Source organism: Myotis myotis, unplaced genomic scaffold (assembly GCF_014108235.1).
Source record: "Myotis myotis isolate mMyoMyo1 unplaced genomic scaffold, mMyoMyo1.p scaffold_m19_p_4, whole genome shotgun sequence".
In the NCBI taxonomy this organism is placed as follows: Eukaryota; Metazoa; Chordata; class Mammalia; order Chiroptera; family Vespertilionidae; genus Myotis; species Myotis myotis.
Window position 1 is genome coordinate 10,620,778 of NW_023416346.1, and position 14,604 is coordinate 10,635,381.

At 40.6% G+C, this 14,604-nt stretch overlaps 1 protein-coding gene across 1 annotated transcript in view; it reads left to right on the top strand.

The window, feature by feature from the left end:
• Positions 1-14,604, top strand: part of FAAH2 (fatty acid amide hydrolase 2) — a 47,936-nt gene that overhangs the window by 10,805 nt on the left and 22,527 nt on the right. The window contains exons 3-5 of the mRNA XM_036304962.1: positions 5,242-5,378; positions 6,162-6,371; positions 8,563-8,682. Of these exons, the coding sequence (XP_036160855.1) occupies positions 5,242-5,378; positions 6,162-6,371; positions 8,563-8,682 (467 nt within the window). The remainder of the gene's footprint in view (positions 1-5,241; positions 5,379-6,161; positions 6,372-8,562; positions 8,683-14,604) is intronic.

A 14,604-nucleotide genomic window follows, 5' to 3' on the forward strand; every position in this document is an offset into this window, starting at 1 on the left:
AGAACCACACTATTCTGAAAACATATACAGAATTGTCGAAATAGGTTTTTAAGGAATGAAAAAACTCAAGAGTGTAGCCCTGGAGCAACACAGAGATAACGAATGTAGGAAATAACTACCACCCTTAGATCTGAGAGGACAAAGGGAAAAAATGGCATTATCAGAATTAAGAAAGTCAAAAAAGATTCCTGCAGAGCTAGGACCTAGACCAGCCGTGGGCAAACTACGGCCCGCGGGCCGGATCCGGCCCATTTGAAATAAATAAAACTAAAAAAAAAAAAAGACCGTACCCTTTTATGTAATGATGTTTACTTTGAATTTATATTAGTTCACACAAACACTCCATCCATGCTTTTGTTCCGGCCCTCCGGTCCAGTTTAAGAACCCATTGTGGCCCTCGAGTCAAAAAGTTTGCCCACCCCTGACCTAGACACACATGGGGAGGGGAGGGTGCTGCCTAGCTGCTGCTGCCTCAGAAGCTTAAAGAGGAAACCTCTGAGGGGCAGCCGCCTGATACTGGTACTTCGGAGTGGGTACAGTGAGACTGGTTCTAGAGTGTGGAAAGAAATAGGAAGCTCGAACTAACTAGATTTGCCTAGATCAGGGGTGGGGAACATCCGATAAGGCCTGTGAAATCATTTGGTTTAGCCCTGCCAAGGCATTAGGGATGAATTAATGAGATGTTTGACCAAATATAGCAGGCTAATTTTTAAGTTGATAATTTTGTATGGCCCTTGAATGATGTAATAGCCAAATGTCCCTTGGCAGAATAAAGGTTCCCCACCCCTGGTCTAGATGAAAGGCTGTTGTTGGGACAGGGTTATTAGGAACAACAAACAAACTGGAAGAAGCAAACCCCTTCACCTCTTTCCTTGCCTTTCAGTCTATAGCACCCTGTAATTGAGGCTCTAAGAGAGCATTAGTTAGCAGAAAAACAACACACCAACAACCCTGAGTTTTCCCAGTTTCATCATAAAGTGGGGGTATAGAATGCTTGATTCAGAGTTGCATTGCCATCCTATATAATAAAACCCTAATATGCAAATTGACCGAACTGTGGAACAACCAGTCGCTATGACATGCACTGACCACCAGGGGGCAGACACCCAATGCAGAAGCTGCCTCCTAGTGGTCAGTGCGCTCCCACAGGGGTAGCGCTGCTCAGCCAGAAGCTGGGCTCACGGCTGATGAGTATAGTGGCAGTGGCAGGAGCCTCTCTCACCTCTGCGGCAGCACTAAGGAGCAGTGAGTGAGTGGAGTGGTAAAGAGCAGCAAGCCCCTGAGGGGTCCTGGACTGCGAGAGAATGCAGGCCAGTCTGAGGGACTCCCCCCCCCCCTCAGTGCATGAATTTTGTGCACTGGGCCTCTAGTTGTGACCTTAATTGTCTCACCCACTGGACATTTGTTCAATGCCTACTATGGGCCTGACACTGTGGTAGGTATTGGAAGGTATAAAGGTGAACAAAACACAGGCCCTGGCCTCTTTTAACTCCTAGTCTGGTGGTTGAAACATACAAATAGCTATTGTTTACAGCACAGTGGAGCTAAGGCTCTGTAAGAAAGAGAATACTGTGGGTGGAGGAGGTATACCTATCCAGGCCTGGAGAGGTGTCAGGGAAGGCTTTCTGGAGGAAGTGATGTAAAAACAAAATTCTGAAAAATGAATACAAGTAAACCAGATAATGATGGCAGTCTGTGTAGCTTCTGCTATAGAGGTGAAGTGGCTGTACAGCTTTTCACCAGAGCATGAGGGTCGAATCATCCTTGGAGTTTGCTCTCCTGGACCCTGCTCTCATGAGACCACTGGGAGCAGGCAGGATATATAGTATTAAAAAGGCCTCTCAGCTCTAGCCGGTGTGGCTCAGTTGGTTGAGTGATGTCCCATGCACTGAGAGGTCACCGGTTTGATCGCCAGGCAGGGCACATGCCCAGGTTGCTGGCTCAATCCCCAGTGGGGGGGTATGCAGGAGGCAGCCGATCCATGTGCCTCGGTCATCAATGTTTCTCTCTCTCTCCCTCACCTTTCTTTTCTCTCTGTCTCAAATCAATAAAAACATATTTTTATTTTCTTTCTTGATTAAGGTATTACATATGTGTCCTTATCCTCCCCTATACTACCCGCCCCCCCGTTCATACCCTCACCCCCCTGGTGTCTGTGTCCATTGGTTATGCTTATATGCATGCTATACAAGTCCTTTGGTTGATCTCACCTCCTTACCCCCACCCTCCCCTGCCTTCCCTCTGAGGTTTGAGCATCTGATCGATGCTTCTCTGTCTCTGGATCTGTTTTTGTTCATCAGTTTATGTTGTTCATTATATTCCACAAAGAGTGAGATCATGTGATATTTATCTTTCTCTGACTGGCTTATTTCACTTAGCATAATGCTGTCCAGGTCCATCCATGCTGTTGCAAATGGTAGGAGTTCCTTCCTTTTTATAGCAGCATAGTATTCCATTGTAAAAACATATTTTTTTAAAAGGCCTCTCAGACCTCAGTAAAGTCTTTCACTCACCACACTGTCTAGCCCATGTATCATTCTGGTGTCGCAGCCTCCCTTTGGACGTGTTCTCAGTCTGTCTCTACAGAGGCGGGGTAAGGATTCTTTTCTTCTCGGGCACCTGCTTGTAGATAGGCTAAAATTACAGGGCTTTCTTTGGTGTCAGAAGTTTAGTGCTGCCTGTGGCCCTGAGCCCATGTGTAACGGTAGCTAGTTTCCTTTCTACCCATACAACCTTCTCTTAGTGTTCTCTGCATTTGCTGATTATGTGTGGCTTAAGTTTGGGCAGCATTAACAACAGGGCTTTTAAGGCCTTTGGAAAGGCCTCTGCTCTAGACTTGGAAGGAATAGGACTTAGGAATCTGACCGCGCTGTGCTAACTGGCTGGGAAATTCCTAGGTGTCAAGTGTCCCAGGAACCGTGTCTCACCACCAGCAAATAGGCTGCCAGTAAATGGTGCCGATAATATCATACTCGTAAGACATGTTGAATAAATACCTGCTGAAGTTCTTCTCATTGTTTCTTTCTGATATAAAGGCTTGCAGCCTATTTCCTAAACTTTATATTGCCGATTCTCTGAATTCTGTGATGTGGGCAATTTGGCTTTGATTTAGTCTGCTAAAACCCTAATCCTTTGACTTTCCTGACAGATTTTGTTGACTGTCAGGAGAACTTGATGATATTTGTAATGATGACAGTAATAGCCTCCTTTTATTGAGTGGCTTCTGTGTGCTCGGCACTGTATTTTATGCATTGGCAAATCATGTAGGTCTTACTGTTTTACTAGATGCCCGGTACACAAAATTTGTGCACGGGTAGGATCCCTAGGCCTGGTCAGCGATCAGGGATGATCTGTGGGGCGACCAGCGGGGCGATCGGGGGTCCCCGCTGGCACCCTCCTTGGCCAGCCTGGCACTGCCCGCTCGCCAGTCCCGCCCCCTGCCGCTGCTGCAGGTCGCCTCCCTCTGTGGGGTGACTGGCGGGGCAATCAGGGCCCCCCGCTGGTACCTGCCTTGGCTGGCCTGGGGCCTGTGGGCTGGGGTAGCTCCTGCATTGAACATCTGCCCCCTGGTGGTCAGTGCACATCATAGCAGCCGGTTGTTCTGCCAGCCGTTTGGTCAATTTGCATATTAGGCTTTCACTATATAGGATAGGTGGTGAAATGGAGAGTTAAGGAATTGTTACTTGGAAGGTCACATAACCATCCCAGGTAAGCATGTCTCTAAAGTCTGGATCCTGACCACTCTAATAGAGTGCCTTTAAGTGGCCAAATTCTGTGTATTCTTAGTAGCCAGATTATAATATTTTCATTTTTAAAAAATATATTTTTATTGATTTCAGAGAGGGAAGAAGAGGGAGAGAGAGATAGAAACATCGATGATGAGAAAGAATCATTGATTGGCTGCCTCCTGTGCGCCCCACACTGGGGATCAGGCCTGCAATCCCGGCATGCGCCCTGACTGGAAATTGAACCATGACTTCCTGATTCATAGGTCGACACTCAACCAGTGAGCCATGATGGCTGAGCGGATTATAATATTTTCAGATGAATCTCTTGCTGTACCTAACTGGCTATCATAATGCTCTTATTTTTCTCACATAAGCAAGCGTCTGCAAAATGTAGTCAACAATTATTTTCTCTGAGTCTTTACCTCCTATTTACACTGACACTGAAATCTAGCTTCTGTCACTACCACCCAATTAAAAGTGCCCTGCCAACTCTGTTAGTTCCAGCGGTTCTCAACCTGTGGGTCGCGAACAATGAAAATACATCCTGCATATCAGATATTTACATGACGATTCATAACTGTAGCAAAATTACAGTTATGAAGTAGCAACAAAAATAATTTTATGATTGGAGATCACCACAACATGAGGAACTGTATTAAAGGGTCACAGCATTAGGAAGGTTGAGAACCACTGGTTTAGACGCTTTTCACTGCAAATAACAGAAAACTCAACTCAAAAGGACTGAAAACAATAAGGAAAATATATTATGCCATTAAATAGGAAGTCCTTAGGTAGTTAGCCACATACTTAACTCAGCAACTGAAAAATATCATCAATAACTTATGTATTCAGTCCTTTGCCTTGGATATCCTGGATTGTCAGACTTATTTTCAGGCTAGATCTTCTGATTGTTATAAGATGGTTGTCATATTTCATGTCTCAAAGGCCAAAATTGTGGCCAGATGCCTATAGGTATGTGTAATACCCTGGGGTATTTGACTTCGCTTGACAAATGCTAATGAATTTACCTTGGACCTAGCTCTATATATGCAGAAAAATCTATGGTTATAAATGGTTATGCTTATTTAGATTTTTTGATTGAAATAGACTCTGACTATAATCTTCCCAGTTAGACTGGTCCAAAAAGCACTATCCTGATTGGTCAGAATGGAGCCTCTCTGATTAGTTGGTGAAGATACTGATGAGGATATAACTGCACAGCTCTGTACAGGGAAAGCCTCTGTCCTATTGGTTGAAATAGGATTCCAGGAACTTCTCCATAAGGGCTTGCTCAGGTGGCAGAAACACAGTGCAGGAAGGCAGTCTAGCGCAGAGGCAGTAGTTCAGTGCAGGTTTCTCTGTAAAGTGCAGTTTGCATGAGAGGCTCCTGTGTAGAAATGGCTGCTAAGCTCTGTTTTTCAAATTTGAGCTGTTAGCCATCAGGAGCCTTTCTTAGAAGTATATTCTTTCTCAAGGTCCACAGCTTTATGTAGCTCTGTTCCATTTTTTCTAGGTTTGAGGCAGCTAAGAAGGAGGCTCAGGATGTAGATAAAAAGCTTGCAGAGGAGGTAGAAGATGATGCCACCCTGGAAAAGAAATGGCCCTTCCTTGGGGTTCCTTTGACAGTCAAAGAAGCTTTCCAGCTGCAAGGTACTGTTCTTTTTTAAATTTTTATTTTATTTTATTGATTTTAGAGAGAGGGAAGGGAGAGGGATAGAGATATAGAAACATCGGTAAGAGAGAAATACTGATCAATCGGCAGCCTCCTGCACACCCCGTATTGGGGATCAAGCCCAAAATCCAGACGTGCCCTGACCAGGAATCAAACTGGTAACCTCTTGGTTCATAGATCTATGCTCAACCACTGAGCCACACCAGCTGAGCTGTATTAATCACTTTTAGTTATTAAATATGTTCACTTACTTTACATTCAATATCTCATTTATTCCTATGTAAATTGAGAATCAGAAAAGTTAAAAGATTTTCCCAAAGTTTGTAGAGTTGGTAAGCTACAGAAATATAAATTGAACTTAGTTCTGATTCCAAAGTCTGTTTACTTTCTATTAAGTCATATCACCTGTCAGTACTAAGCAAATCACCCACAATAGCTGGGTTGGTTCATTGAAGGTGCTCAGTAAATTGTTCCTATTTTTATATAATATTTTAATATTTTAACTTCTTTTTCTTTTTTAATATATTTTTATTGATTTCAGAGAGGAAGGGAGAGAAAGAGAGAGATAGAAACATCAATGATGAGAGGGAACCATCGACTGGCTGCCTCCCGCACCCCCCCCCACTGGGGACTGAGCCCACAACCCGGGCATGTGCCCTTGACTGGAATCAAACCTGGGACCCCTTAGTCCGCAGGCCAACGCTCTATCCACTGAGCCAAACTGGCTAGGGCTTAACTTCTTTTTCTTGTGGACTTTACAGGAATGCCTAATTCTTCTGGCCTTGTGAATCGTCGTAATGCCATTTCCAAAACAGATGCCACTGTAGTGGCATATCTGAAGGAAGCTGGTGCCATTCCTCTGGGCATAACCAACTGTAGTGAGCTGTGCATGTGGTATGAATCCAGTAACAAGGTCTATGGCCGATCCAACAACCCGTATGATTTACGGCATATTGTAGGTGGAAGTTCTGGTGAGTATAACATCTGTTAGTGAGTCACTGAGGAGGGGGTACAGATACTATTGCACAAACCTCTGGGAAAGTCATAATTAGGTGTTTATGGTAAAGGCAATTACAGAACTTGTCATAGATTGATGAAGAGCAATGTAGGCAACGAACATTCATACTATTGGTCCATGTGTGCGCGCGCGTGTGCGTGCGCGTGTGTGTGTGTGTGTGTGTAGAGAGAGAGAGAGGGCACAAGGGAAAGAAAGAAAAACGTGAGTTAGCGAAGCTTGTTTAACTTTAGAATTTCATCTTCCTGAGACAAAGGTGATAAAAATATTCTAAGTATACTAAGCATTGATAACTGTGCTGTATGCCAGGAACTCCATCCAGTAAGTACAGGAATATAGCAGATATGGTCATGGAAATCCTCTCTAAGGAGGTGATTTTTATGATGAAATCCAGAGGATCAGAGACAGCTAACCATTCAGTGGATGTGGGGGTAGTGGGTCAAGCAGAAATAATCCTAATTACAGAATACAGGAAGTGCAAAAGCCTGAGGTGGGAACATGTTTAGTGTGTTCAGTGAACTGAAAGAAACCCAGTGTAGTGAGTAAGACAGAGAGGAGTTAGTGATGAAATTAAAAAGTTTTGTCCAGGTCAGATAATGTAGAGGAACAAAAGCTGAAGCAAATCGAGAAATTACAAGTCTATTTTAGTTGTCCAGGAAATAAATGATAGTGGATTCAACTAGTGTTTGTGTAGATGGAGAAAAGTAGATGGGACACAAGATATATCTTTTTTTTTAAAATATATTTTATTGATTTTTTACAGAGAGGAAGGGAGAGAGATAGAGAGTTAGAAACATCGATGAGAGAGAAACATCGATCAGCTGCCTCCTGCACATCTCCCACTGGGGATGTGCCCGCAACCCAGGTACATGCCCTTGACCGGAATCGAACCTGGGACCTTTCAGTCCGCAGGCCGACGCTCCATCCACTGAGCCAAACCGGTTTCGGCTCAAGATATATCTTAAAGGTAGACTGGATCGGCCATGACTTGATGATAGATTGGTAATGGAGAGGTGGGTGTAAAGGTAAAAAGAGAAGTAAAAATCAGTAGGGTTTCTGACTAGAGAGATGGTACAGGCATTCATTCAGATGGAGAAAATGGGAAGAAGAAGGACAAATGGGGGCAGCATGATTTAAGAATACCACTTTGAACATGTTATGTTTAAGATGTTTGTAAGACACCCAATGGAGTTGTCAAGTAGCCTATATAAGACAGAGTACTAATCTGGGTTTAAAATAATTTAGAAGTTATCATCATAAGCATGGTACAGTATCTAGTCTACTATAACCTATTAGAATGGATGCAAAAAAAAGCCAAGGTGTATGTGTTGATGAACATGAATTGGGGCTCATGATAGAGCTTTGTCATTTTCAAGGTTAAAAAGAGAGGCATATCTAGCAAAGGAGATTAAGAATGAGCAACAAGTGTGATGTAGGAGGAAAATATCAGAGTATATTAGAGACTAGAATTTACATGGCTTTTATCAATCCTAAAGGCATATATGTGGGTTAGTAAAATATGGTGCTTAAGCTAGAGCCAAAGAGAACATTGACAGTTTTTTGCTCTGTGACCTTGGTAACATAATGAAGGTGCAGTCAGTGCGTCAGTTTCCTCAACTTATAAAATCTAATGAAGGTACACTAGAAAGTAACTCAGTCATCTATATAAAAGCCTAAGTGACCATTCGACCTTTGAACCATTTGACTGTTCGACCACTATGATGCTTACTGACCACCAGGGGGCAGACGTTCAATGAACAGGCATGGAAACATGGAACAGACTGATGAATCTCAGAGGGAAGCGGGGAGGGTGGAGGGTGGGAAGAGATTAACCAAAGATCTTATATGCATACTAGAGGCCCGGTGCATGGATTTTTGCACTGGTGGGGTCCCTCGACCTGGCCTGTGCCCTCTCGCAATCTGGGACCCCTCAGGGGATGTCGGAGGCCTGGTGCATGGATTCGGCCCAATCCCCGCAGGCCAGCCCAAGGGACCCCACCAGTGCACAAATCCATGCACCCGGCCTCCAGTATGAATATAAAGATCTCTGGTAAAGGTCAGTATATGAGCAAGTATAGTAATAACCATTATTTGCAAATAGTAATCTAATTTATTTATTATAAAGGAGTATTTTGCATTTCCCATAGGTGGTGAGGGCTGTACCCTGGGAGCTGCCTGCTCAGTGATTGGTGTGGGCTCTGATATTGGTGGCAGCATTCGAATGCCTGCATTCTTCAATGGCATATTTGGACACAAACCTTCCCCGGGTAATATTAATATAGTAATAATATTAATATTATGATTCATAGCAACACAGAAATTTGGTACCTACCAGGATAATCTTACCTAGAAGTATGGTCATATATATTTATCAATATTAAAAATAGCTACTATTATTGAGCATCAGCTCTGTGCCAGGTACTCTACAAGTTGTCTACCATGACTAATTTTAATTATTTATTCTCTACAGTAAACCTTTCAGGAAGAAATTATACCTATTTGGCAGATGACAAATTCAAAATTCAGAATAAATAAGTAAACCTGCACATAAGGGGTATACATGTCTCTTCAAATTATTGGGGGTTTTTTTCTTCTGATAGATACTCAGTAGTGAAATTGCTGGATCCTATGTAAGTTCTACTTTTAGTTTTTTGAGGAATCATCATACTGTTTTCCATAGTGGCTGCACCAGTTTGCAATCTAACCAAGAGTGTACGGGGTTCCCTTTTTTCCACCTCCTTGCCAATACTTGTTATTTATTTTATTTTTTTATAACAGCCAATCTGACAGGTGTGAAGTAATATTTCACTGTGGTTTTTATTTGCATTTCCCCGATGATCAGTGATGTTGAGTATCTTTTTAAGTATCTGATGGCCATCTGTATGTCTTCTTTCAAAGAATGTCTATTCAGATCCTCTGTTCATATTTAATTGGATTGATTGTTTTTATGTTGAATTTTATGAGCTCCCTATATATTTTTATATTACCTCTTTATTGAGTATATTATTTGCAAATATTTTCTAGCATTCAGTGAGTTGACTTTTCATTTTATTGATGTTTTCCTTCACTGTTTGTTAATTTTATGTAATCTTTTTTAAAATATATTTTTGTTGATTTTAGAGAGAGAGGAAGAGAGAGAAATATCTATGTGAGAGAGGTCCATCAAATGGCTGCCTCCTATATACACCCCTACTGGGGATTGAACCCACAACCTGGGTATGTGCCCTGCCTCCTATACACACCCCTACTGGGAATCGAACCAGTGACCTTTGGATGTGTGGGACGATGCTCAATGGAGCCACACCCGTCAGGGCAGTTTTTTGTAATCTTGTATATTTTTGCTTTTATTTTTCTGTCTGGGGAGACATCCAAGAAAATATTACACAGGCCAGTGTCAAAGTTTATTGCCTATGTTTTCTTCTTGAAATGTTATGGTTTACAGTCTACTATTAATACATTTTAAATGTATTTTTGTATGTGGTGTAAGAAAGTGCTCTAGTTCCATTTTTTTTGCAAGTAGCTGTCCATTTTTCTCAACACCACATATTGAAGAGATTCTCTTTTCCCCATTGTGTATTCTTGCCTCCTTTATCATAGATTAATTGACCATATAAGCCTGGGTGTATTTCTGGAATCTAAATTCTGTTTCAGTCATTTATTGTGTTTGTTTTGGGGCCAGTACCACATTATTTTGATTACTATAGTTTTATAATATATTTTGAAATGAGGAAGCATGATACTTCTAGTGTTGTGCGTTTTTCAAGATTCTTTTTATTTACCCATTTCTTCTAGGTTATCCAATTGGTTGGCATATAATTGCTCATAAAAGTCTCTCATGGTTCCCCATGCATTGCTGTAGTAACAATTGTAATGGCTCCTCACCTACCTATAATACTCTTGTCATTATTGATTTTTGACAGTTATATTATGATATTCTTGGAGGTCTTTTTGCATTGATATAATAGACTGTTCTATTAGAATTATGGACTTCTATGTGCAAGTCCTTCCCCACATTTGGGAAGTTCTCATCTATTATTTATTTAAGTAAACTTTCTGCCAACTTTTCCTTCTCTTAACCTTCTGGAACCCCATTTATCAAATATTTGCCTTTCTCAATGAAAACAATAGCTCTCATAGGCCTTCTTTGCTTTTTTAAAATCTTAGTTCCTTCTCCAAATCAAACTTTATTATTTCTATATTTCAAGTCATTTATTCTTTTCTTATCTGGTCTACCCATCATTCTTTATCTCAGTTATTGAATTCTTTAGATCCAGATTTTCTGTTTGGTCCTTTTTTATTATTTAAATCTCTTTGGTAAAGAAAGCCTTCTGTTTATTCATTCTATTCCTGATTTCATTGTTTTTCTGAGTTTCTATAGCTTGTTGAATTTTTTTATACCAGCTATTTTGAATACTTTATTAATTAGGTTATAATATTTTAGGCCTTTAAGTTGGTTTCTCGATAATAATTATTTTTATGATGCCATATTTCTTGATTTTTAAATATTTTGTATGTATGTACTGCTTTCTCATTTGAAGTAGAAGATGCCAACTTAACTATGTTTTTAGGGCTTTTTAAAAATATATATATTTTTATTGATTTCAGAGAGGAAGGGAGAGGAGAGAGAGATGGAAACATCAATGATGAGAGAGAATCATTGATAGGCTGCCTCCTGCATGTCCCTCACTGGGGGGGAGGGGTCGAGCACACAACCCGGGTATGTGCCCTTGACTGGAATCGAACCCGGGACCCTTCAGTCCACAGGCTGACACTCTATCCACTAAGCCAAACCAGCTAGGGCTGTTTTTAGGGCTCCCCCCCCCCTTGCAATGCACCAGGCTGGTTATTGGAAACCTGTCTCTTATATTCCCAAAGGTGGTGCGATAGCTAAGTTTGTGGTCCTTCCTTGTCCGTTGACTTTGACCTTTTCTATCGGAGCTTGTTCTTGCAGATGCATTTGGAAGCACACACAAGGAGACAGCAGCAAAATAGGGTTAGGTGTTGGTTTAGTACTTGGGGCTCTGGTAGTGCCCGCAGGCTCTGTGGGTATATCTTCAAATGGGGGGTACTCCTAGAGGCTTGTGGTTAGACTTCCTGCTGAAGTCTTGAAGCTGACAACAGGAACTGTGTTCAGTTCCCTTTGCTGTTCTTATCAGATTCCTTCCCTTTCTCCCCCACCACCCCGTCATGGAGGGCCCTCCTCAAAAATGTGGGTGCTGCGGGATAGAAATGGGTTTCTCCAGCCACACTCTCACATTTGGGGTAACAAGGCAGTCACTCATCACTTTCCTCCTTCTTGGTGGATGAGGTCACAGTATTACACTTATTCTACTGGAGTGATCACTTCTGCTGCAGTGTTGCCCTGGGAAAGGGGGACTGCCTAATGCGTTTCTCCCTTTTCTATGCACCCAATCTTGCCTCTCCCCTGCATCAATTGCCTGCTGGAATCTCCTCTCAGCCTACCTGGACTTCCACAAATTGTCTTGCCAGTGGGCATCCGCCCAGGTTTGCACTCTCCAGGTCGCCCCCTGCCCCCTCCCCCCCGACACACACACACCACAGTGAGTTAGAATGGGGCGTCCTCATTGACTCTCCTGGATCCACAGTCCTTACCAAATTCTTATTGCTTATTTTTGGATGCAGAGGTGGGTTAGAAAACTTCCCTGTCCCTTGGTATAAGGTGCAGAGGCAATTTTGTTCAGTTAAGCAAAATCTAATGAGTTGTAATAAAAAGTAAGAAAATAAAAACAACTTATGCTACCCTGATGCTGCTGTCATACTTGATACTTCTTAATCTTTCTGGTTTCAACAACCACAGTATAGACCAGTGATGGCGAACCTTTTGAGCTCGGCGTGTCAGCATTTTGAAAAACCCTAACTTAACTCTGGTGCCGTGTCACATACAGAAATGTTTTGATATTTGCAACCATAGTCAAACAAAGACTTATATTTTTGATATTTCTTTGATATATTTAAATGCCATTTAACAAAGAAAAATCAACCAAAAAATGAGTTCACGTGTCACCTCTGACACACGTGTCATAGGTTCGCCATCACTGGTGTAGACACTAAAAATTCATGTCACCATAGGGATAAGTAAGAAAAAGCGAGGTAAAAAAAGTGCATGCAGTAGGCTACTTTTTGCACCTTCAAGCAGTTCAATTTGCATTTATATATTTAATACATTCCTGACTCTTTTCATTGATTCATTTATCCTTTTAAAATTTTTTAATGACAGTGTAAATTCAATATTATCTTGTATTAGTTTCAGGTGTGCAGCATAGTGGTAAGACAATTATATACTTTACAACGTAGTTCAGGTAATATTTCAAGTATCCACCTGGCCCCATACGTAGTTATTACAATATTATTGACTGTATTCCCTATGCTGTGCTTTATATCCCCATGACTATTCTGTAACTGCCAATTTGTTCTTCTTAATCCCTTCACCTTTCTCACCCAGCCCCCCATCGCCCTCCCCTCTGGTAACCATCAGTCATTTTTTTCTTATGAATAAAAAATTTCCAAAATACTTTTTTTTACCTTTTTATTCTTAAAAATTTTTTTCTTTATTGATTAAGGTATTACATATATGTCCTTATCCCCCCATTGCCCCCCACCCCCCCACACACTCATGCCCTCACCCCCCTGGTGTCTGTGTCCATTGGTTAGGCTTATGTGCATGCATACAAGTCCTTTGGTTGATCTCTCCCCCTTACCCCCGCCTTCCCCTGCCTTCCCTCTGAGTTTGATGTTCTGATCGATGCTTCTCTATCTCTGGATCTGTTTTTGTTCATCAGTTTATGTTGAGTGAGATCATGTGATATTTATCTTTCTCTGACTGGCTTATTTTGCTTAGCAATAATGCTCTCCAGTTCCATCCATGCTGTTGCAAATGGTTAAGAATTCCTTCTTTTTCACTGCAGTGTAGTATTCCATTGTGTAGATGTACCACAGGTTTTTAATCCATTCATCTGCTGATGGGCACTTAGGCTGTTTCCAAATCTTAGCTCTGGTGAATTGTGCTGCTATGAACATAGGGGTGCATATATCCTTTCTGATTGCTGCTTCTAGTTTCTTGGGATATATTCCTAGAAGTGGGAACACTGGGTCAAATGGGACAAAATACTTTTTAAATACATATAACAGATTAATTTATCTATCTCTTACTTTGGATTGGGCTTTTACTCATGCATTTTAAGAACCTTTTACAAACAAAAATTAGAAATTTGGAAAACCTACATCTACCACCATTAGCTTAACAGCCTTGCAATAATTAAGGACTTTCCTTAGAGATCAGTGGTGATGTGAATGGATTTTTTAATATAAAATGAATATACTAGTAATATGTAATGTGTATTTTAGTGAATATTTTTCAAATCCCTAATGATCGGTATTACAAAATTATGAATTATAAAATAATTGAATCAGAGCAAGAGATATACCAGTGGATTTTAGTATAACAGAATATGAAACTCATTGATAAAATTTCAGATTTCTTATTGTAAATATCCTGTCTGAAACAGGACTTGACCTGATTTGATATAATATGAACAATTATCTGTTAAGATTTTTAAAATCTCATATAGATATTTATTTGAGAATCCAGGAGTTGTTTTTTTTTTTAAATCAAACACTATATAGATTTGCAAAAATGTAAAAGAATGACCTTCTCTTCACTAAATATATTTTTGTGTTAGAAAATAGTTTTTTATAAAATATTTTTTGTGCTAACGTATAATGAGTTTACTATTATTTTTAAGCAAATTAACACAAATGTTTTAACATCTTTTCAGTTTTTATTTCTAATATGTTAAACATTGATACGTTTAACTTGTGTAAACAAAAATTCCTTTAAGGTCCCCTATAATTCTGAAGCATATAAAAGAATCCTGAAGCCAAAAGTTTAGAGTTACTGGTTTAGTGATTGATAACAGTCTGGGGAGGTAGACTTTAGGTATTCTGTCACTTAGTAACTATGTAATATTAGATACTTAATGTCTGCCTCAATTGTCTCATCTGTAAAATGGGTATAGCCAAAATAGCTACTTCATAAGGTTGTTATGAAAATTAAATGAGTTAATGTTGTAAAGGTCCTAGAAAAGTATTTGTCAAATAGTAAACACTATGAGTTTTTTTATATTAAAAAAAGAAGGCCTATATGAAAACACCCATAGTTACCATCATAT